At 37.4% G+C, this 24,027-nt stretch overlaps 1 protein-coding gene across 3 annotated transcripts in view; it reads right to left on the bottom strand.

Annotated features, from left to right (window-relative positions):
• The window catches only part of LOC117305001 (liprin-beta-1-like), a 46,790-nt gene extending 23,028 nt beyond the window's left edge, over positions 1 to 23,762 (bottom strand). For all 3 annotated transcript variants that reach the window (XM_033789676.1, XM_033789677.1, XM_033789678.1), the window contains exons 1-7: positions 23,716 to 23,762; positions 15,454 to 15,629; positions 13,015 to 13,262; positions 7,532 to 7,723; positions 3,781 to 3,912; positions 3,320 to 3,382; positions 2,847 to 2,909 (exon numbers count right to left, since the gene is read on the bottom strand). In XM_033789676.1, the coding sequence (XP_033645567.1) occupies positions 2,847 to 2,909; positions 3,320 to 3,382; positions 3,781 to 3,912; positions 7,532 to 7,723; positions 13,015 to 13,262; positions 15,454 to 15,535 (780 nt within the window). In that variant the 5' untranslated portion in view covers positions 15,536 to 15,629; positions 23,716 to 23,762. The remainder of the gene's footprint in view (positions 1 to 2,846; positions 2,910 to 3,319; positions 3,383 to 3,780; positions 3,913 to 7,531; positions 7,724 to 13,014; positions 13,263 to 15,453; positions 15,630 to 23,715) is intronic.
• Positions 23,763 to 24,027: the final 265 nt, after the last annotated feature.

The raw sequence follows: 24,027 nt of genomic DNA, 5'->3' as shown, positions 1-24,027 counted from the left end.
TGGTTTTGACATCACCTTGGGCCTTTAATTTCAACTATGCCCCTCATACCAGTCAATATTTCCATATTATATTTATAGTTACTCTTATTGGAAACTCTAGCTTGACTTGTGCTTGACAATGTAACATGAGAAGACATGAGTTTGTTGTTAAGTCCTGCAGGTAGTTTTCATGTCTGTCATCTGATTCTAATTTAAAGGGTGGCGTCTATGGTGAGTATTTATGATCCTGAGGTATTTTCATTCCAACAGGGAATTTCAGTTCTGATTTATTAATCTCGAGAGGCAATTTGGAATTAATTCGAGAAGGATGAGAAATAGTTTGTTGAAAATGGACCTTATGCACATGATTTCTTTTGAGAAGAGCGCCCTCAGATAGAGTTGAAAAGAAGGTTGCTCATTGGTTCATCCTATACGCTGCGCATCAGGGATATGCAGTTACCGTTGTTTTATCCTTGTTTTACCTCTAAGATGGCGAAGTGATGACACCAACACATAAGGTCCATTGGAATATTTACTATTTTTTATTTTTTTTATTAACACAGAAATGCTCTTTCATTCGTATCTTTTCAAGCAGCAAACCTGACTTAACCAATACCACTAAGCATGCACAAACCTCTGCAGGCACTTAAGTAAAATGGCAAAGTGCCCTCACAGACCAACGGCAAAAGCGCCCTCTTGCTACAACTTACACTACACTGTCTTAGTCGACATTTAACCTCTGCACATTCAGATTGCGTACGGACAAGCTTCACCTACGTTTTGGCACGTTCGTTTGCATAAAAGGTCAAAGGTGAAAATGAACAATGGATGGAGGAACACGGGGGAGAAAACATCTTCTACGGAATTTTTTGCAAATGAAAAATAACATGAAATGGAGAGGGCAACCACCTGCATATAGAATGATTTATAACACTAGTCTAAACAACAACAGAAGGTAAATATTGTACTACAAATATTGCAAAAAAGCAACAACAAACAAACAAACAAACACCGCAACAAACACCTCAACAAACAAAGTTGGAGTAATGGCTTTGCTTTTTTAAATATTTTTAATTATTTTTTTTGCTTGCACCTAAGCAGGAAATGGGGGTCGTAAGCGCAGAGTTTAACGGTAAGTTGAACCATGAAATTGGGTCCTGATGTTGAACGCCTTTAAAGACACTGGACACTATTGGTAATTGTCAAAGACCAGTCTTCTCACTTGGTGTATCTCAACATATGCACAAAATAACAAACCTGTGAAAATTTGAGCTCAATTAGTCGCCGAAGTTGCGAGATAATATTATAATGAAAAAAAAAACACCCTTGTCACACAAAGGTGTGTGCTTTCAGATGCTTGATTTCGGGACCTCAAAATCTAATTCTGAGGTCTTGAAATCAAATTTGTGGAAAATTACTTCTTTCTCAAAAACAACGTTACTTCAGAGGGAGCCGTTTCTCACAATGTTTTATACTATCAACACCTCTCTATTGCTCATTACCAAGTAAGTTTTTATGCTAACAATTATTTTGAGTAATTACCAATAGTGTCCACTGCCTTTAACCTCATGAAGCATTTCAAAGTCTATGGCTGACAAACTTTGTAATGTTTCAAACAGACTGTATGACTTGTATCTTCACTTTACAGTCAACATGGGGTCATATACATATACATGTAATTAAAGAGGGGCTCCAAGGTTTAATTAAGTTGTGTATGAACTCATTTTCTAATAGATAAAGACCTAATAAAGGTCTTCAACCTCAGATTAAAATAGTGTTCAAGTAGGTGTTGCTGCAAAGCTCATGTTAATTTTTCATTTAATTATTAGGGGGGCCTAAGTGCTACCACCACTATTATCTTTGTTTTATCTATCAGATTAACACAGCTATTTTTATTATCGCTTTTCAGAGCGAAATTTCAAAATTACAGACAGCCCCCAAAATGGGTCTGTAAATTTCAAAGAGGAATTTCTGAGTCAGGCATAAACTCAAAATTCAATGTGGATTTTAAATATCATCAGAATTTAGAAAGTAATTCAAAATTTTCTGAACAAAAAAATACAAGTCATATTTTTTAAATGTGACGCCATTAACAAAAATTACACTTGAAGTGTCTTTATGTGGCATTTGAAGAAGAGTCAATGTAAGGTTAGCGACTTTTAGATTTCCCTATTTTTAAATAAGGATTCACTTTGGAAAATGAGTGAATCACAACACTTAATTTGACAATGGAGCCCTGCTTTAACTTCATTTGAGGCCAGATAATTTGTACAAAATATTCAAAACACCTCAAAACTTGTAAAACAAAATTAAAGCAAAAACCAATTTAAATATTTAACAATTATCAACAACCAACTGGCATGCAAAAAAATAACTTTTTAAAAATAAGCTCAACCAAACATTTCACCAATGGAACGCAAAACTCAAGATTAACACCCCTTCAAAATAATCATCAATTTTTTAAAAATTCATGACCCTTAACGTCACGCTAGACAAACTCTGGCTTTTTTGAAAGTGCCGAGTTCCACACAATCCTTTGCATTGCTAGAGCAGACTGTCTTACCCTTATACCAACAAGCTTGCCCAGTGGCTGGGGGGGGGGGGGTGTTCTAAAGACTAAGTCACTGTCAAAGGAAATGAAGACAATGGCCTCTTTAAAAAGTCTACAACAGCCTTTAAATGCATCTGTGACAGAAATAACTCCTTACAAAAGGATAATGACAGTTCAGGAAACCAAACTAAATTATTTAAACCCCTCTTGACAAGGTTTCCAAGGTCTTCCCCCGCTCGTATATAAATGATCTAAATGTCAACGTCAATTGAGCGTGACTAAAAACACAACAAGAATTAAATATTGACGCTCTCACCTGACTCTGCATGTATTTCTCTTGCCACGTGTTTGATTCCCCCTGAAGCTCTGAGATCTTGTTCTGTTGAAAAACGGCACAAGAAAAAAGTTTGTGAGTAAAGACCGGGTTAGAGTCATGGAAATCTTGACGCGGTGGTCATAAAAAACAGAGTTAATATGACTCAGCGATGACTATAAACTGTGTTTTTTTTTAGGATCGCGCACCACGATTTCCATCGCGGGACCAATGCGCCACCGGCTATAAACCAGCCTTTAAGGCACTGGACACTATTGGTAATTGTCAAAGACAGTCTTCTCACTTGGTGTATCTCAACATATGCATAAAATAACAAACCTGTGAAATTTTGAGCTCAATCGGTCGTTGAAGTTGCGAGAAAATAATGAAAGAAAAAACACCCTTGTCACACAAAGTTGTGTGCGTTTTAGATGCGTTTTGAATAGTCCCAACTCTTTGTGAAATCCACCCCTTACCTGACTCTTTTGATACTTCACAGAGAGCTCGCCCGATTCTTTCTGCTTTTCTTCCAAGAGTGACTGTAAGAAAAACAAAATTTGTAAAATTAAATATAAGCCTAAATTACTTATCAATTCAAAGTTCAATGCTACTCAATTTGTGTTCTACTCACTTCAAAGTCAAGCATAAACAAATAAGTAAAAATTCTACTAATTTATGCTTTTGCCTATGACTTAAAATTCACCATTTAAAAAAGGCCCTGGAAAAAAATGCTACAAATTGTTGGTCTTACATGTAACTAAGGAATTCAAAGTTCATTGCTACATAAATCTAATTTGTGTTCATCTCACTTCAAAGTCAAACATAAACAAATAAGTAAAAATGCGACTAATTAATGCTTTCACTTACAACTTAAAATTTGCCATTATAAAATTCCTTGAAAAAAAAATTCTAAAAATTAATAAAATTGTGGTCTTACCTCTGCTTTTAACGTCCTTTCCCTGTAGTTACTTAAGTCATTTTCCACGGTGCTCAGACGTATCCTAAGGTTGGAGACTTCTGTCATCTGGTTCAGCTTGGTTGACTCTAACTCCGCACGAGCCATCATCTCCTATAACCCATGGAGACAAAAATAATAATCAAAACTCTGCGGGAACTTTAAAGGGAATGTATCCATTTAGTAATCACTCTTGAATGAAGTGAATGGCAATAAACCTACAGGCCTGTAAGCTTCGTTTTTAAGAGGGCAAGGGCACCAAGGCATTTTCTTCTCCTTGGTAGGGAAGCACCCTATGAAGAAATTGTAAATTTCTACTGGGGCATTTCAAGGGCACAAAGGCATTGACCAGGGGGCATGGAGGCAATCACTTTCATCGCCTCGGTGTCGCATCAGGCCTGAACCTACTTGGTTAAGAAGTACAGCAATTTTTGATAGTATAAAGCAATTGATAAGTACTTTCACTTTGAAGTAATGTGGTTATATGGAAAAAGATATCAGTTTTATCCCCAAGAATATTTTAATTCAGGAAACTCTACTTATAGAGTATTCTTATAACAGATTATTCTTCCTGCATTAGACATAACCGCTACGGATTTTTGGCGCTATCCCCAAAAATGCAACCACCTTTTGAAATTAAATTTCACAGTTTAGTTTTATTGTATTTTTATACCAACATTTATATAGGATAAAAACAATCAAAGGACTAAAAAAAAAAAAAAGGTATAATGTAAGTTCCCTTTAAAGGGATTGTGCAGTATAAATATTTTTTGTTTTTGGGAATGTGATATCCAAAAGATAGGACAAGATAAGCTGTTGAGGTTTAGTTGCAGTGATTGGTAGTTTTTCCGCAAAGCATAATAATCATAATGATTTGTGAGGGTAGAGGTTTTGAGCAACTCTAGAAAAAATGGTGCCTGTGCCTAATTTCATGAAGCTGTTTAATACTGCTTAGCAAATTTCTTTTTGCTAGGCAAAAAAAAAAGTGTGAAACAAGTGGCAACAATGTTCTGTAAACACTGTCAGTTTTGGCTAGTAATCAGTTTCAGCTCAGCAAAATTGTTCTTTGCTGACCAAATTTAAACGCTTGTAGGTTTTATGAAATTGTGCCATGGTCTTTTCATTGGTACCCTCTTAAAAAGCTCCCATAGTTTTTGTTCTGATTTTTTTTATTTGAATTGAAGTGCTCTTAATTTTCTCCAGAAATATTGCTTAGCAACTTTTTCAGGCATCAGATCCTTGCTTTAAGCACCTCATAAACAACTGTGTCCATATGTCCAGTACAAAGTGCTATGCTCTAATTATAAAGGAAACAATATTTAGGCCACAGGGTTAGAGAGGATGTCATTAAAATTCCGGAATATTTCTTGAAGCTCTTCCAAGACTTGCAACACTGGGGGCGAGCATTGGTAGGAATATTTGCTCCTTTATGCCTAACGTGAAGAATGATTTGGTGAAAGATGAACATGTAGAGCACAGATGTACATGTGCGATGTCTAAAGGTTAATGCAGTTGTGAACGTCACTGAGGTTTATGATAGTGAGAGGGTTTTTGTCAAACTCAGTATCTGCACTCAGTGAGTTTCTGTAAGACTTGGTGGATTTTTTTATTCAAACTCAGTGAAATTCTGCAAGTTCAGTGATTTTCTGTAAACTCAGCAGGACTCGAAATAACCCCCGGCACCCACATCAACTGATCCTTCAAGAGCGAAGTTCAAGCTCTGCTCATGTAACATCTGTAAACTTATTGAGTTTTTTGCAAACTCAACGACTCTAAAAACTCAAATTAAGTTGTGTGTAACCCGGATACATAAATTACACCATTGTTACATCTTCCAGAAAGCACAGCTTTTTCATTTGCGCGCCAGAATACAGTCATCTATCAATTAATGTCAAATGTACGTATACTGTACTGATGTACTTAACTTGAGAGAATTTGTAAAATTTTATTTCAAATTTTATAACTAAAGCTCTTGATGGTAATTTTCTACCACCGCTCGAAGAGTATTGACATTAAACGCTTAAGGGATAGAGGGGGTGATGGCCAAGATAATTCATCAACAATATTGCGTTTTTATTAGCGTCAGGGATTTGGGTGTTAAACCTGCCATCTGTCATAAAATATAAACCATCTTAAAGGGACTGTCAGGCTTGAAAAAAATATCTTAAAGGAAATGTCTGGACTTCCCTCATAAGATCAGAAAGTATTTGAGGTGTTTACGTTGTAAGGGGCATCGAGGCCAACACCAGGTCAACTTGAACTTAAAGGGAATGTGACAGATGTGTTGTGGCTGAGCGATCTATTGCATCGGACTCAAGTTCTGATTGCACAACAGTCTGGACTAGCAGAAACAGGTTACCAGCCAAAATTACATTAAGTGTGCATTGGGTGACTGGTGCCTCACTCAATTTTTGCTTAGCAGTATTTTCTGCTTATCAGCTTTATGATATGGGCCCTGGAGGGGATGTTATAAGTTCTTCTTGAGAAGAGCAAATACTCCTTGAAATGAGTTACTCAGATTTCAAGATGCTTGGCAAAGAAATTTGTCAACAGTGTTTTCTGCTCAGCTTTATGTTCAGCTTTATGACATTTGGGCCCTGCTGGGGATATTAAAAGCTCCTCTTCAGGGAAGATAAAATACTCCTTGAAATGAGTGTCTCAGATTTCAAGACGCTGCCCTTGAATCTTGACTGAAGCCCAACACCTCTGCTAAGAGACATCACTCCAAAAGCCAGCTGCTGGTTTCACAGGAAAGCACTAAGTGTTGAATGTAATTGACTTAAATCTTGGCAAATTTGTTACTCATCTTCCAATGTCGCATTTCAGAACATTTTCATGTGAAAACATTAAGGGGAGATGTGTGGCCAAGGTAAGAAGAAAAAAGTTATGTTTCTCATCATTACAAGTAGACTAACCAAAATAAAAATGATACAGTAATTATTGTGGCCAAGGAAATAATAAAAAAGTTATTTTTTCATTATTTATAAGTAAACTTCCCAAAATAAAAATGATACAGTAATTATTGTGGCTAAGGTTTCTCAAAATGTTTTATACTATCAACAGCTCTCAAGTAAGTTTTTACGCTTACAATAAATCTGAGTAATTACCAACAGTGTCCAGGGCCCAATTTCGTAAAGCTGTTAAGCAGAAATTACCGATAGACAAACTTATTTGCTAAGCAAGAATTTTGTGGGCCACCAGTCAAACTTAATGGAACTTTGGCTGGTACCCTGTTTCGATTAGGCAATATTTTTCTGTGCTTAGCAGGTTTTTGTACTTACAGGCTTTATGAAATTTGGCCCAGCGCCTTTCCATTCATCCATTCATTCATTCATTCATTCATTCATTCATTCATTCATATTCAAGGGGTCGTTTGTAGACCGCAATAATCAAAAGTTTGCTTTAAAGCCATTGGACACTTTCGTAACAGAAAACAAAAAAAAGTTCACAGATTTACAAATAACTTACAGGGTTTACAGAAGGTAATGGTGAAAGACTTCTATTGCAATATTATTCCATGAAATGCTTTACTTTTTGAGAAAACATTAAAACAATTATTACGGATTTATTTTAAACACATGACATGGCGAAACGTGCAGAAACAATGGTGGGTTTTCCCGTTATTTTATATATATGTTGTGATACACGAATTGGGGCCTTTGGACAACACTGTTAACCGAAAGTGTCCAATGGCTTTAAGGCACTGAGGCACTTTAATGGCAAATTTGTTTACCTCTTGTAGCATGGCTTCTGTTTTGGTCAGCTTGACCGCCTCATCGGCCAGACCTCGTTCCATTTCTTGAATGGCCTCTGATTGTGCCTCCACCTGGTCATTTAGGACGGCTAGCTGGAGCACCAGGGACTCTTTATCTCCTTCTAGACGTTGGACCTGCTCCGAGGAGACCACCGGTGTGGGCCCATTCACCTGGAATTGAAAGAAGAAAAAAATAATAATAATTACATCATTGGAGTAAACTATTTATTGATTTTTTTTTTTTTTTCTTTTTTTGATTTGGATTTTGAAATAAATTTTTGCATATATTTTTATATATATTATTTTGATTTTGATTTTGATATTAATTTTTGCATATATATTTTTTTTATATTTGCGATATCACCGAAAATCCGGAACGAATATGTCCACGCAGAACGATAATCCTTAACACACAATCTGAGGAATATACTGTACAATGTGAGAAATGTTAATCCCAGATTCAAATTTGGGGGGATAAAAAGTAAATTCTTTTTCCATCACCGCAGTACTTAGAGGTAACAAAATTCGCAAAATGTACTGTGTACTATCCTAAGTCAGTTAATATTGCCATTAATTTTCAGAGTCGTTACCACCAAGTACAGACCCTTTAAAAAACACCCTTAGAATAAAATGTCAAATGTCAACTCCAAGTATCTGTAGCTTTACATACCACGCTCAGTCTGTACTGGAATTTCTCTGGTCTCCCTGGGGACACTGTGGTCTTTATAAGAGAAAAAGTTTTCCTTCGCCTGATTTGAACTTTTGTCGATGGCACTTGACCCATTATTATTCCAGTGAGTTTATCAGGTGACTAGATAGACAATTCCTTCCTGGGAACAAGTGGTTTCAAAACAAAGTCGCTGCCCAGACATTGGACTGCAAAGACGAGGAAGTGTCTAAACACCTAATAAAACGTTTACAAACTTTGTCAGAGTTGCTTCCACCGTCGTTACACAAATATCTTTAGAGTGAACAGAGATTTCAAAGCTTTTCACCAAGTGCACTCAAAAAATGTTCACAAGCACACTTTGTCACGCTTGCACCGTCGTAATAAACAAATGTCTTCTGAGTTTCAGAGAGTTGGAGTCATGTTGATATACAATTGTCTTCTGAGTTTCAGAAAGTTGGAGTCTTGTCATCACCTGCACTCACAGTTCTCTGAAGACCAGACTGCTTATCACCTGATATAATGTTCACAGACACACTTTGTCATGCTGTACCATCTCATTACAGAAATGTCTTCAGAGTTTTAGAGAGTTGAAGTCTCGTCATCCACTGTACTCACGGTAAACCCAGACATTCATGGTCATATTCATGTCCAGTTACGTCAACTCCAACAAATTATACAATCCAAAGTCTGGATTCCTGAAACCTGGGAGTGGTTAAAGTCAAACTTGAAAACTCTTTCTTTCCTCCAAAGCTGATTTGAACTTCAAAAAGGCAACATTTCAAAATTCTGCACATAAACGAAAAGCACTCAGTAAAACTGTGAAATATTGGCTTTGGTTTTTAAAATAAACACAGACACTCATGGTCAATTGTCCACCTCATATCCTGGTAACGGAAATCTGTTGATCTTGAAATCTTCACAAATCCCACAAGGATTCCTTGAAGATAATCTGGAGATCACCGTTTATGACAGCGTAAAAAATGACATCACATTTTAGCACCTGGTTTAAAAATCCCAAGAGAATATCATCAGGTAAGGCATTTGACTTCAAGACTTTGCCGCAATTGTCCCGCTTAAAAAAATCTACTAAAACTTGTCCAGTAAAGTTTTAAGTTAAAAGCCTGAAAGTTGCACAAAATTGTTTACACGTCCAAACAAATCACAGAAGAAGGTCACTTTATGTATATCCAGTGTTGTTTTATTTCCAGTTCAAAAATATCGGTTTCTGATAAATTTTTGAACAAAATCCAGCGTCGTCTTGCTCGTCAAGTGATACTCCCAACTACATAGCTGTGAATGGAGATTATTGATTCAAGCCCAACCGAAGTCTTTGGTTTACGCCTTACAAGGAACTTTATATCTGGAGATCCTCAGATCAGTTATAGCCAACTCAACTCTGCATGTCCGCCTAATGATCAGCTGCTAGAATTAATCCCCAATTTCCGTCGAATCTCACTAAATCCCTCGTTAGTCCTTCTTAGCCCAAAATATTAATCCTCATTTTGTGGAATATCCGTGTTAAACAAGGCACCTTTGCGAAACTGACTTCCATCCAAGACGGCACGTGAATTGAAAATGAGACAAATCAGCACATTATTACTCATACTCCACCGGGTGCTTTCTCAAAGAGCCCAACTTGTTCCCCTACCACCCCTCCCCCCCTGACTCCTCACCATATTGATGATTGTCCCCAATGAGACAAGATTTGGGCTACTGAAATAGCAGGATTGGGCTTGTTTGACTGCAGTGTTTGTAATGAAAGGTAATGAGACCTTCCTACAAACGCTACATTGTGGTTTGCAGGTTACTAGGTCAGGATCAAGTTCTTCTCGAGACAGAAGAAAATAAAAACAAGTTTCTCTTTTTCTTGATGAGCATTTTTTTAAACTCCAACTCCACATAGTTTTATTTGAAAAGTTTTTACTTTTTTTGACAGAAGGTCATGCATGGAATTTTTTCTTTTAGAGGGCAAGGCCATGTTCATTTTGCAAAGGGCAGCAAGTCAATGGGCAACTTTTGAAGGGGCACAAAGGCCAAGACCAGGGGCCAATAAAGGCCATGGCCTCAGTTTAAATCCAGACCTGAACTTTGAAAGTCCAAGTGCCAAGAAAGATGAAAGTATTTAAGTTTCCCTGCAAATCTTTGTTTCTGCCTACTTTTTCCTCCTCAAGTAAAGCCCGGTTCATACTTCCTGCGTATGCTATACGAATTTTGAAGTCACAAATTCGCAGACGACGAATCCGCAACAGTTGGGCTGTGTGCAACTCCTGCAAAACATTCACTCGGGCTTAACATGAAAGAAGAAACGACTCTTGTTCTCTGGTTTCCACCCAGCCTAAGGGACAGGATGTCACAGTCGGTGACATTAAATCACGCCAGCTGTCCCGAAGTGTGTGACTAACCATTAAAGGGAAGGTATACATTTGGTATATACTCTTAAAAATAATGGCAATAAAAAACCATTGGTTAGATAGAAGCCTACACCAGCTTTCGATAGTATAAAACATTTGGAGAAACATTTCACTTCAAGTAATGTCAGAAAGTGGTTTATGTAAGAAGAAAACAAAAATATGTCAGCTTTTATGACAACTTGAATCTGAGAAGCGTAACTGTCAGTAAGGCTTCTCAGATTAAGTATTCCAATAAGGAATTATTCTTCCTGCATGGACATATTTGCTCCAGATTTTCAGCATCTCAAAACCCTGACCCCCTTTTGAAATGAAAAAGTTTATAGGTTACGTTTTAATGTATCCTACACCTACATTTATCCATAGGCTTAATACAATCGAATGGTTCCAAAACCTAAGGTATACTTTGCCTTTAAGATGACAGCGAGAGGTATGACTGCAATCAGCATGTACTGTATCTATGTTTGTATTGACAAGTAAATCTACACACCCTGCCGGTCTAGATCTTAGATCACAGGGGGGTGTCTGGCTAGGGGTAAGAGGGGAGATCCCCAGGGTGAAGATCCCAAGGGTGAAAAGAGGGTAAACTTCTGGATTGAATATCAAGCTTGAGTAAAAGGAATTCAGGAAAAGTTGGGAGGGGGGAAAGGCGTGTTTAACTAAATCAGACCGCCAACAGGCGCTAATGTCTAATTCAGGACACATTGTAGACATAGCACCAGAGGGTTGCCTGACTTGAGAAACTGAGCAAAGGAAAAATCAATACAGCAAAGGAAGAGTAGATTTGGGGTAAAACTGTGTAACCTGGGCCCAATTTCATAGAGCTGCTAAGCACAAAAATTTGCTTAGCATGAAATTTACTTGATAAAAACGGGATTACCAACAAAATTTCCTATTGTTTCATGTTGCTTGTTACTGGTATACAGCTGTTGTTTGCTTATCCTAAAAAATCACGTGGAAAATTGGTTGGTAATCCTGTTTTTATCAAGGGAGAAATTTCACTTAGCAGCGCTATGAAATTGGGCCCTGATTATCGGCATGGTGTAAAGAGTACAGTCTGCTGGTATTCATGATGAAAACAAAAAGAGGAAATCTTAAAGGACGGAAAACTTTCAAGTATCATCTGTGCAATGCAAATACATGGTGAACGCGCAAGCTGGTCGCCTAGTTTTATTACTAACCTGTGAAACACCTACAGTACAAATTTAGCAAACTTTTGTGGATAGGTAGCACAAAAATGTGCTTACCATCAAGCTGCGCTATTAAATTGGCCCCCGGGTGTATGTCTGTACGAAGTTGACCAGTGAGGTATGACCAATTATACCAGTCAAATCTAATCTACTTGGCTGACGTACAAGTAGGAGTAATTCACTTTCAGAATAACTTATTGATGGGCTTAGTTTCCTCCTAATTACCAGGTTTTTAAAGGGAAGGTTTACGTTTGTTAATCACTCTCAAAATTAATGGTAATAACCACTATTGGTAAGAAGCCTACTGCAGCTTTAAATAGTTATAGCATTTTGATAACCAGTTTACTTCGAAGTAATGTGGTCATGGAAAAAGATATAATTTTTTGTGCCAAAAATTGTGAGGATTCAAACAATAAAACAGTTACAAAAACCAAAGGTAAACGTCCCTTTAATTTCCCCCTAATAACCAGCTTGGTAAGATACGTTGACCGTCCTTGGCATGACAGACCAGGCACTGTCATGGTTACCACACTCATGCATGACTTGTTTCTAAAGTAAAGGTAATTTGCACTTTTTTGTGATAATTGGGTCAACAGAGGGCGACAAACTTTCAGACAAATGGGCCTGGAGTTATACACTGAAAAGGACCCTAACAACTATTTTACCATTTGTGAAGTATTTTTGCTACTTTATTATTTTGGTGTTGGGCTGAAATTTTATAGAGATGCTTCAGTGTAGCTGTCTCTTTAATTGTGAAATTTCTTTAAGATGGATCTGAAAAGAACTGGTGGTTTTATAAGAACCAAAGGTACTCAAAAGGGATTTTCACTACCGCAATCCTCTCTTAGAATCAACCCTACTCAAAATGGATTTTAAAAAAGTGTTACCTGGGCCTTATTTCATGGCTCTGCTTAACGTTAGCAAACAATCGACGCTTGCAGTTAGGCAAGGAATTCTGTGCTTGCGTCACAAGTGCTTCACGAGTTCGCAGGGAATTTTGGCTTGTGCGCGTGCATACTGCACGTTACTAGGCATTCTACGCTTACAAGGCTAGTGCAGAAATTCAGCACTTGCATGTAAGCGGAGAATGGTGATTGTAAGCGCAGAATTCGGCAGTAAGCAGAGCCATGAAATTGGGCCCAGGTTACTGCAAACCTCACCTTATTGAAAAGTTATTGTTTATTGTTTACATACCGGATAGGAGTTTCCCTGCAGCCAACGTGTCAAGACTCGTCTCGTACTCTCTGGGATTCCTTCTCTTGAGATCCCTGCCTCTCCTCGATCTAGAGCCATCTCCACGGACTGCTTGAGGTCGTCAGCCTGCTGGGAGATTCCAAAATGGTTGACTGAGATTGAGGTGGATGAAGAGGAAAAGTTGGCATTGTGAGAATCCATTGTCCCGTTGTGAAGGCTTGAGACTTCAGACGACTGGTATCGAGTTCCTGCGGAATTAGAAAAAATTACTACTTTATTCTCCTGTTTCGCTAAGATGGTAAGATGGGCTCAATTTCATAAAGTTGCCTCAGCAGAAATTATTGCTTAAAAGGTTTTTGCTAAGCATCAATAAGCACGATACCAGTCACAGCTTGTACATGAGAATATTTATGAATTTTTTTTTGTGACTGGACAAGTCTTTTGTGTCTGACAAATATCTTTCAATTCTGTTGAGTATTGAAGAATACTTTCCGATAATACAAATGAGATAAATCTCCCCCCCAACCCCGGGCCCCAGGTCTTTTAAAAAGAATTCCGGTCCAGTTAACTCTTCTTGCTACAAGCCAAGCAGTTTTGTGGATTTTCACCCTAAGTTCAAGCCCTGCATACCGGACTGAGAATTTAAATTGTTACTTGAAGGCAGTGTTGATTTTGTCTTCATTTATCCTAACCCCAAAGGGTCCTTACCCAGCAGTGGTCTGCAAATACATCAACATATTCCACTCTTAAAACAACACCCCAAAACATTCTTAAGACCAGCCCCTCAACTATGCATCTTAAAGGAAGGGTCGTAGATTGGTAAATGCTCCAAAAATTTGACCACAAAAAACTTAATTGATGAGAAGCACTTAAGATGTTGATGGTATTTAACTTTTATTGAGAACGAATCCCTTCGAAGTAATATGGTTTGGATAATTTTTCACCCCTTTAAAAAAAAACTAAATCTAATTTTTCACCCTTTAAAAAAAAATTAAATCTACTTTTTCACCCCTCAAAAAAAACCTTAATCTTAGAAATGATTCAGGCATGAATCATTTCTCAGATTTCTGAGGGAAGGCGTTTGTTTGCAAATGCTTCAGCCAGAGATACCCACCGTCACATAGTTAAATGTGGATGATATGACATTCTGTGCAAATACTGTGTCAATTTTCTCAGCAAGTATACACTGAATTCAGCTGAAACTATGACTTTTATTGTATTTTCTACATAATCTTGCTTATAAATCAGCATTACCATGAAACAAAATTAATAACCCTACCTTTAAGAGACCATCTGAGCGCCTTACTTCTATTTACAGAAACAACAACAAGACCCTCAATCTTCCTCCAGGGATGTATCCATGTGTTTTTATCGTACAGTGTGTGTCTGCTCCGTTTCAGAGCAGAGCATAAGAGGCGGACAAAATTAATAATCGTAACTCATGTAAATTTTATCAAATAAATTGATTAATTCCAAGAACATCCTCTCCGAGGGTTTTTTAATTATTTCATAGAAGGACTTCCCTTATGATGTCAGCGCGAGTTGGTTATAAAAAGCAGAGGGAATCTTGGCGGTCAAATTTGACGTAATCAAAACAACTCTAATCAAATCAATTGATTAACTGTAAAAGTCTTATTGTTCAGTTTTGCCTTGAGGTAGTTTCTTAAAATGTCGTCCTCGTGAGTTTTTTATAATGTAGGAGAAAGAATCTTGGTCACACTGACGGTCAAGATTGACGTAATCAAAACAATTTGTAACCTAATCAATCGATCACTTTTAAAGTCTTATTTCATTTGTATTAAAGGCACATTACAGATAGAACTAACAATGTGTATTCTACATTCACTTGGTTTTTTTTAAGAGTAACTTAATTTTCATCCTCTAGTTTTCTATAAAAACTCATCCTGTGGGATCAGGTTCGTTGGCTCAGTGCTTTCAGTCTTGGCCTTTCATGCGGGTTTTTAAAGGATTTGGGTACTTTTTGCATCACAAATCACTATGTCGATAGATTTACATTAAACTTACACAGTTTGAAGATAATGATAGTAGAAGGCCTCCCTTAAAATATTACTTGCTGAGGTGCGATAGTTTTAAGAAATGCGTAAATTAATGTCACGTAAATACTTTTTACTTGCTAAAATAATTTTCATCTTAATAAGACAAAACATTTTTTTGGGGGGAGATTGTGTTCAATTTGTGTAGGCTGTCTATACGTAATAAAGGGGCAGGACCCAATTTCATATAGCTGTAAGAAGAAAATACTGCTTAGCAAATTTTTTTACCAAGCAAAATAATTAGCAGGGCACCAATTGCAACAATGTAAACTTTATGAAATTTTGCCTGGTAACAAGTTTCTGTTAAGCAACATTTTTTGTACTTAGCAAGCTTTCAGGCTTTTATGAAACTGGGTCCACGAGACAACTTCATTAAATTACATACCTGCAATTATGTCATCCATTTGCTCTAGCGCTGCAGCCAGCATCTGAGTGGCATCAGAGGCCAGGTTTGACGAAGTCGTCATCTTGTTATCCAATAAAATTTCTCTCAGCTTGTTAGAAACCAACCGTCTTAAATGTTTGCGTCGCTGAAGGTCTTTGGAGTCTCAGAAGGGTGGTCTGTGTGGGAAGAAATAGAGAGACAAGAAGAGGCCATCAATCATACAATTGGGACAAATTTATACTACAGTTGTGGTTTGTAAACGGTTGCCCTCTAATTAGGCACATTAGAGATGATGTACTGCTTTTGAGAAAATTTACTTAAACAATTCAAAAACAAGTTCACATACGTAGGAGAAACAATGGGTTGTTACATGGCGATTCATTTATGTCACATTTGTTGTAACAAATAACAATCATCAGGTCCCAATTTCATAATGTGGATCTGCTTACATGTACATAGTGTGTAAGCCCAATAAAATTATGCTTAGCAGAATAAGTTACCAGCAAAAATACCATGTCACATATACAATTTATGACTGGTATACTGCTTATTTTTGCTTAGTTATGATTCCAGCTAGCTATATCAGGAAGAGACTATATTTAGGCTTCAAGACCTACAATGTAATAGAACCCTTTTAAACACGAGAACTATACATATCGTTGTGCCATCCCTTTAAAGGGACAAGTTGGTCTTTGAAAAGCGTTTCAAATTGTTTGTTTTGAAATACATGGTTAGAAAGATATTTTAAAAGTAGAATATAATGATCTACACAAGTATCACTTGAAATTGCATATTTTTCCTTTTACGTCACGAACTAACACGGTCGGCCATTTTATGGAGTCAAAATTTTGTCTCCACAAATGGGCGACCATGTTTCTTCGCAACGTACATGTATAAGGAAAACCGTGTGATTTCGAGGCATGTTTGTGTGGATCATTATATTCTACGTTTAAATTATCTATCTAATTGGCATTGGTTTCAAACGGTTTCAAATGCTTTTCAAAGACCAACTCGCCCTATCCAGGGCAACGTATCCCTTTAAACACAAGAACTCTACACAATTTTGTACAGTGAAGCAGCTGCTGAGTCAAGCCATGCTCTCACATTCCACACCGTCACTCATCCTGCATTTTCACCCTACACCTTCTCTTCACTTCAAAAAAACATTCCAGACACACATGCATGGCACAAATTATGTTCACGTCGTTTGTACGATACATGTGTAAGAGTTATAATTTACGTTTCTCAAATTGAATAACGAGGATGTAACGTGTTGTCAAAGTGCCGCATTCACGACGGTGGTCGCTCACGGCATGAGTGCGTTACTTAGTTCCAGTTGCAATATTTTGTTAGGATATATTGATCAAATATTGGGTCAAGCTATTAGGATGACACAGCATTTTAACCTCCATCTCTCTGTGTTCCGATGTTTGTAGCCAATGTCACGGAGATCCGACATAGGCCTGGATATTAATTTTCAAGAAGGCAAGGCCATTTTCCTTCAAGTTCTAAAGGGCAATTCCATTCGGAAAATCTGAAAGTCTATGGGAAACTTCTGAAGGGGCATCAGGGCCAAGACCAGGGCAATGGAGGCCATGGATCCATGTAAGTCCAGGCCTGAACACCATCTTGGTCATGTTCCCTACTGCAATGAATACTTATTCCTATTGTACAAGAGAGGCGTCAGACTACATGTGTATTTTGTCCTTCCAGCCTCAATTTGAAAGCCCTTTTTGTGCGATATGGGTGGTTTTATCTGTGCATGATTTTTGCAAATTAGATTAAATTTACAAATTACCAAAAGTATACCCGTTAAGCAGCTCATGAAATTGGGCCCTGGCCCACATGTAGTACTTATCAGTGACAGAGCTATAGTCAGGATATGTAGTACTTATCAGTGACAGAGCTATAGTCAGGATATGTAGTACTTATCAGTGACAGAGCTATAGTCAGGATATGTAGTACTTATCAGTGACAGAGCTATAGTCAGGATATGTAGTACTTATCAGTGACAGAGCTATAGTCAGGATATGTAGTACTTATCAGTGACAGAGCTATAGTCAGGATATGTAGTATTTATCAGTGACAGAGCTATAGTCAGGATATGTAGTACTTATCAGTGACAGAGCTATAGTCAGAATATGTAGTACTTATCAGTGACAGAGCTATAGTCAGAATATGTAGTACTTATCAGTGACAGAGCTATAGTCAGAATATGCCGGAACAAGTATTTTATCAGTCACATAATACTTCACTATTAATACACACCTAAAAAATATCATAAAATTGACTCGTTCAAATTTTATCTTCAGCTGACTGACCGTAAATTCATTGAAGCGTGGCGATTTTAATCCATCATACTTGAATGCACACCACGGCTGATGGTTTTGTACATAACTAATGAACAGTGTGCTACTATTAACTAGATGAACACGACCCACATCTAGTGGTTTCAAATGAGGCTAAAAAATACCAGTGACTTGTTCACAGCTAGCATTTCCTTTTCTACATTTAATTAATGTCGTTGTGTAGAGTTGCGTTTACAAAAAGTGCTCATAAATTATCGACACTGTATGTATGAGGTTATGTTTTTTCACAGGACTCGGGAAAGTACTGAGTATACAGTGCTAACACACATCGGTGTATGGGTAAAAACCAAAATTAATATTCTTTATCCCCGATGCAAAATTAACATCTATTATACCGTTGCGTTACCCGCTGCCAAAACATAGGGTTCGACCTGCCTCTAGCTGCCGGGCAACCTCAGTAGTCTAGTTGGTAAGACACTGCTCTAGAATTGCAAGGGTCGTGCGTTCGAATCCCACCCGAGTAACATGCCTGTGATATTTTTTCACAGGACTCGGGAAAGTACTGAGTATGCAGTGCTAACACACATCGGTGTATGGGTAAAAACCAAAGTTAATATTCTTTATCCCCGATGCAAAATTAACATCTATTATATGTATGAGGTTGTTATTCAACCAAAACATCAACATTGTTTGTTTGTTATATTTACATATTTTGAACAGTGATGATACTACAAATAATTTTGTTTTAAAACAACAATGATACATTAATAATTTAGGTTTTGTTGGTACTGTACTGTACATACGGGTAAAATTATCTCGATGTAAATTTCCATCTATTAAATAAAATATTTTTTAAATAAACCATTTTTCAATTAAAATTTGAAAGAATGTGAGGTCAATTTATAATTACTGAGAGAGAGAGAGAGATTCATGAACTAAGCCGTGTCCTAAACGGCGTCTTCGGCTACAGCTACGGCTAGATCGCGCGCGTCTGCTATTCTTCAACACTGGTAGACGCGCTGATCTAGACGTAGCTGTAGACGAAGTCGTCGTTTCGGACACGGCCCTAATTAGTTATTGGTTGTCCTGAGACAGTATTCTGTACAAGTACTTCCCAAGAGGATTCCTATAGTAATAGATATATTGAGTAGACAGACTGCAGATGGCATTGATGTTCACTACAGTCTAAATATTTGCTTTGTGCCAGCAGACCAACAGTTAACCACAACTAAAGACCCAAGGTCAACCAGTCTAGGTGTGTTGTATCATTCAATTCTCAAATACAAATTCTCACCACTTCACTGATGATGTGTACATTGTGGTGTGTGTTTACATCCATGAACTTTCTGAGAAAGTTCCCAACCTTTGTGTGGAGGTACTGTGGTTGTGTTGCATTGAAACGCCTTCGAAAACGGTTGATTTAAGAGTTTTATGGCTTCAGTTGTTTCCTTGATTTGTCCACTGTCTAGTAAGCCTACCCTCGCCTCTAGCTCTACGTGTACGTGCTTGATCGTAATTTTGTAGCTAGTGTACACCAGCAATGGCACACACTTAGTGTAAAAAGGGCAAAATGAATTGAACACCTATGGGCCAGCAGCCAATTTCACGAAACTTAACGCAAATCTGCATAAGTTCACTGCGAGTTCCGCCAATTTCACGAAAGTTACGTCACACGCCTGAAAGTGGCGCAACATTTACATGCGTAATTTATGACATGGCGCAAATTATGACTACTTTCGTAAAATCGGCTGCAGCAGTTACAAAAATCATATTTTAAAATCAAGGTATTGTAATGTTTACACCATTGGTTTTGTTTGTGACCTTCCTGATGGTTTGCACAGGCATCAAGGCATTTCCTCCTTATTAATAGGAGCCAAGAGGAGATTGATAATAAATAATATACTATTGGAACATTTCAAAGGGCACCAAGGCAATAAAATGGGGCAACAGAGGCAATTGCCATCCTGAAGTACAAGGCCAGCAATGATGAATACTTAAAATTCAAAGTATTTTTACTGACGGTTTAAAGCCATTGGACCCTTTCGGTACAGAAAAAAAAAAAAAAAAAGTTCACAGATTTACAAATAACTTGCAGGGTTTACAGAAGGCAGTGGTGAAAGACTTCTCTTGAAACATTATTCCATGAAATGCTTTACTCTTTGAGAAAACATTAAAACAATATCAATTCTCGATATCGAGAATTACGGATTTATTTTAAACACATGTCATGACACGGCGAAACCTGCGGATACAAGGATGGGTTTTCCCGTTATTTTCTCCCGACTCCGATGACCGATTGAGCCTAAATTTCCACAGGTTTGTTATTTTATATAGAAGTTGTGATACACGAAGTGTGGGCCTTGGAAAATACTGTTTGCCGAAAGGGTCCAATGGCTTTAAAGACCGACAATGTTCAGAATACAGCTCCCTTTTAAGCTGCCATTACAATGGGTAACAATAGCTACACATGTTTGTTGAAAAAATAAAGTCAGCATGAGCAGCCAGCTTTATTACTTTGATATTCACAATAAATCACAACTGTTAGTTTCAAAAGGTACATGGAGTTCATGATAACATCACTCAGCACTCAATGGAGTCTTTAAAACTGGATTCGGAATCAGCAGCCAACCTTCCAAAGCGATACTGGGTGCGGAGTGTGTTTTCAATGAGTTTGTATCCAAATGTCATGCCCTTTACAATCGTACAATAATAAAGAACTTGTGCTTTGTAGTTTGAGGTTAATGCAGGGTTATCCTGGATATTTTGGGGGATATGACCTCTGTCTGATAAGTACCCATTGTAAATTGTACTATCAATCCGTAACCATGACAACATCCTGTTTCCACTCAGGATTTCCCCAATAATTTCCTCAGTTCAACAAATTAAAACTGGAAATTTGTAATAATCCCAAGAAACCTGGATAGACTGATCGTTACAAGAGTCTACTGTTTGAGTTGCCAGACAATGTATGAAAATTTTGGGTGCAGCAAAAAAGGAAAAGTGTCTAGCAACTCAACTTCTTCAGATTCGTCCAAAATGGTGGTAATCGTATAATATGCAAATTGTGCCTGTGCTTTCTGCACGGTGCAAAGAGTCACTAAAATGTCTTATCCAACATTATGGAAGTGTCGTGGCCGAGCGGTTAAGATCACCGAATTCAAACTGTGGCGTTTCTGATCAGCAGAGTGTGGGTTCGAATCCCCAGCCGTGACACTTGTGTCCTTTTAAAAGCAAGACCCTTAACCATTGCTTCGTCCTTCGGATGGGACGTAAAGCCGTTGGTCCCATGCGTTATGTAACGCATGTATAAGAACCCAGTGCACTTATCGAAAAGAGATGGGGTTTGCCCCGGTGTTCTGGTTGTAGCTGCTTAATGCGCCGTAGCACCTTGTAAACCCTTATAAGGTGCTAACTAGTTGGGTCTCAAAATTCATCACTGCAATAACCTATCTTTCTGAAAGTTTGTATATATACTCAGCACCTTGAGTACCATGTTTGGTAGATACATGCGCTATAAGACTTCGATATTATTATTATATTATTATATTATTATATTATTAAGCATTTATCAGTACAGTCCTCAGTCCACCAGAATCAGACAAAAACATGCAGTGGATTTTAATGGGTTGGGGACGACCAGTGCCAAACAAAATGTCAAACTTACCATCAAATCCGATTCAGTGCTAGACCATTGTTGAAATTGCTTTAATTTGCAATAAAATATCACAAAGGCGCACTCGAAATGAATATATTTCTTTGTTTTAAAAGAGGAAGTTAATTATAAATGCATTCGTCCACGCCAATGTGGAGCCTAAATTTATCCGGAAAATGTTTTGGTTTCATTCCACAAAATAATACCATACTGTACTGGTGCTGTCTCTCTTGAGCTCCATGCAGTTTCTTTTTATCCAAATTTAGATTTCTGATTTTAAGCCCTATCAATGAAAAAAATTCCTCTGCGACGCCTGCCGACAGATGGCCCCTCAAATATCACCAATTAGCCTAGGGGCAGAAATGATTTCAGTTTTGAGGGTGTAAATTACAACCGTTAAAGGGAAGGTAACATTTTCTATTTTAATTAGTTTCCATTCCATGGCATACATGTAATGATGAAATTCCATGACGTAGAAATTATACAGATACATGTATACCTGGTTGACAATTGTTTTTCATATTAAAAACTGCTTTTCCCTCAAAAAAAGGAAGTAATTTTGTCTTCAAAGTACAGATAAGGTATGACTATTGAAATATAATTCAGGGAAAATTTTGAACAAAAATCATTGAAGCATCGAACATCGGTCATAAGCTTTGACTTTGTGAACTTGCTTTCCTGAATTATTTTCTGGATAAAATAATTGCGTTTCAAATAACATCTTCCACATCAAAAATTCAATGAAAACTCTGTTTAAATTCTAAATCAAGTGAGCTCATAATTTAAAAACCGAATTTTACTACTTGTTTTTTCCTATAAATATAAAATTAAATTTATCTGTTTTGCTTGTGATAGTCTCGGTGTGTCACAGCATTTCAGGAAATGCTGTAGGTATTATTTACAAGGAAACTATGATTCAAACTTTCTAAACAAGAAGTCTTAATTTACAGTTGGCTTGGGAATACAAAATGTCATAAATAACCTTTTGGATTGGATGTCCATAGAGGAAGCCAAGGATGCTGATTCAACTTCAATTAAAAACATCGGAAAGGACTCCGTATCACGCCACCACATTTTCATTTGATACAAAAATAATATAGTATCTAATTTACCTCAATGAGATATCTCTTCGTGTAAAAATGAGTGAAAAAGGGGTGGCAGGATACGGAAAGTAATCCAAAACATCTAATGTTTAAATGCTCTTTTTAGTTTTTCTGAATCTGGATCGATACTGCAGTCAATCTCCCAACGTAGGGATGTATAGGTTGCAGGTTTTACATTGCAGACTACCTTATTCTAGATCCAGAAAATTGTTTTTTTTGATAGTGTCGTGATGGTGACCTACCAGCTTTAGTTTGACGAAACGCTATATTAGTATTATGCCAGCAAATCTTAGCGTCTCCTGTGACGCATACACAAGTGAAGTAGCCAACATTGATACACAATACAATTTTAGCTCAGTACCCAGAGTCAGACAGCACACTCCGCATTTGAATCTCGTTTTTTGGGGGGTCATCCACAAAAATATTAAGAGTCTGAGTCTTTCACCATTTTTTTTTAGAATAAAAGTTTACTCCGGACACCAAAATGTTTTTTTTCTTCTAATTTGTGGCTTACAAGGCCTGATATTTTCTTTAGTAGGCCTAATCATTATTTTGGTATTTTGTTGAAAATTTTTTGGGGAAAATTGCATCTGATTATAAGACTCTGCCAGCATTGTTGAAAACAAATTGGGTTGTAAATGTTTGTATTACAATGTTGTGCCACATTTTATTGATGACTGAATGTATGGGGGGGGGGGGGCAAACAGTACAATTTTTTTAAATAGACAACAAAACAACATTCTCTTTAATTATTTATCGATTGAAAAATCAAGTTGCATGATAACTGGTGATGAGATAGTGGGCGGTCGGTAAGACAGTACATTTTTTGACCAACATTTTTTGTTCTAAGAGTGTGAACAAGATTTGTCTAAATAAACGGTAAATTCCATCTAAAAAAACTACACCACCAGCGATGCAAAATCAGTGCGCTGTCACAACCGCGATTGTTTCTTGTCAACCGTGCCGTGCCGCAAGCGCCCCCAGTTTATGGTAGTAAGCCAATGGCTACTCGGTAAACTTACATTTTGTACGAAGATGTTCGTACGTCCACGTTTCACGTCAGATAACTAACACAAAACAAGCTAATTAGAAGTTATAATTACCAACTATCACGTGCTTCCTCTACGTGTTAAAAATAGTCTCTTAAAAATATTATTTCCGGGATTAAAATCTGACAGGAAATGGTTTTAATTCTTACCACATTCTTTCACCGAACTTCTGTCGTTTGAAGCTCCTCCATTCAGTTGTGAATACTAGAATCGACTCTCTAGTTGTGAGCATTATTCGCTAAAACTATAGTAGAATCGATACTGCTGATTCGCCTAGTGTTAGCGTTGGAAGGTTTATTCGATACTATTTGATCGTCCAGTTTTAATGTTTCATAGAGTGAGCTCATGCGGTTAATCGGATTTATAACAGTCATCATGTCGTCACTGTTGTAATAGAATGACCGCACATTGACATATCAAAACAATGAGAGTTTGGAATGTAGAAACTTTAAAGGGGCTCT

The sequence above is a fragment of the Asterias rubens genome, chromosome 22, assembly GCF_902459465.1.
Source record: "Asterias rubens chromosome 22, eAstRub1.3, whole genome shotgun sequence".
Lineage (NCBI taxonomy): Eukaryota > Metazoa > Echinodermata > Asteroidea > Forcipulatida > Asteriidae > Asterias > Asterias rubens.
This window is presented reverse-complemented; position numbering and strand designations above follow the sequence as displayed.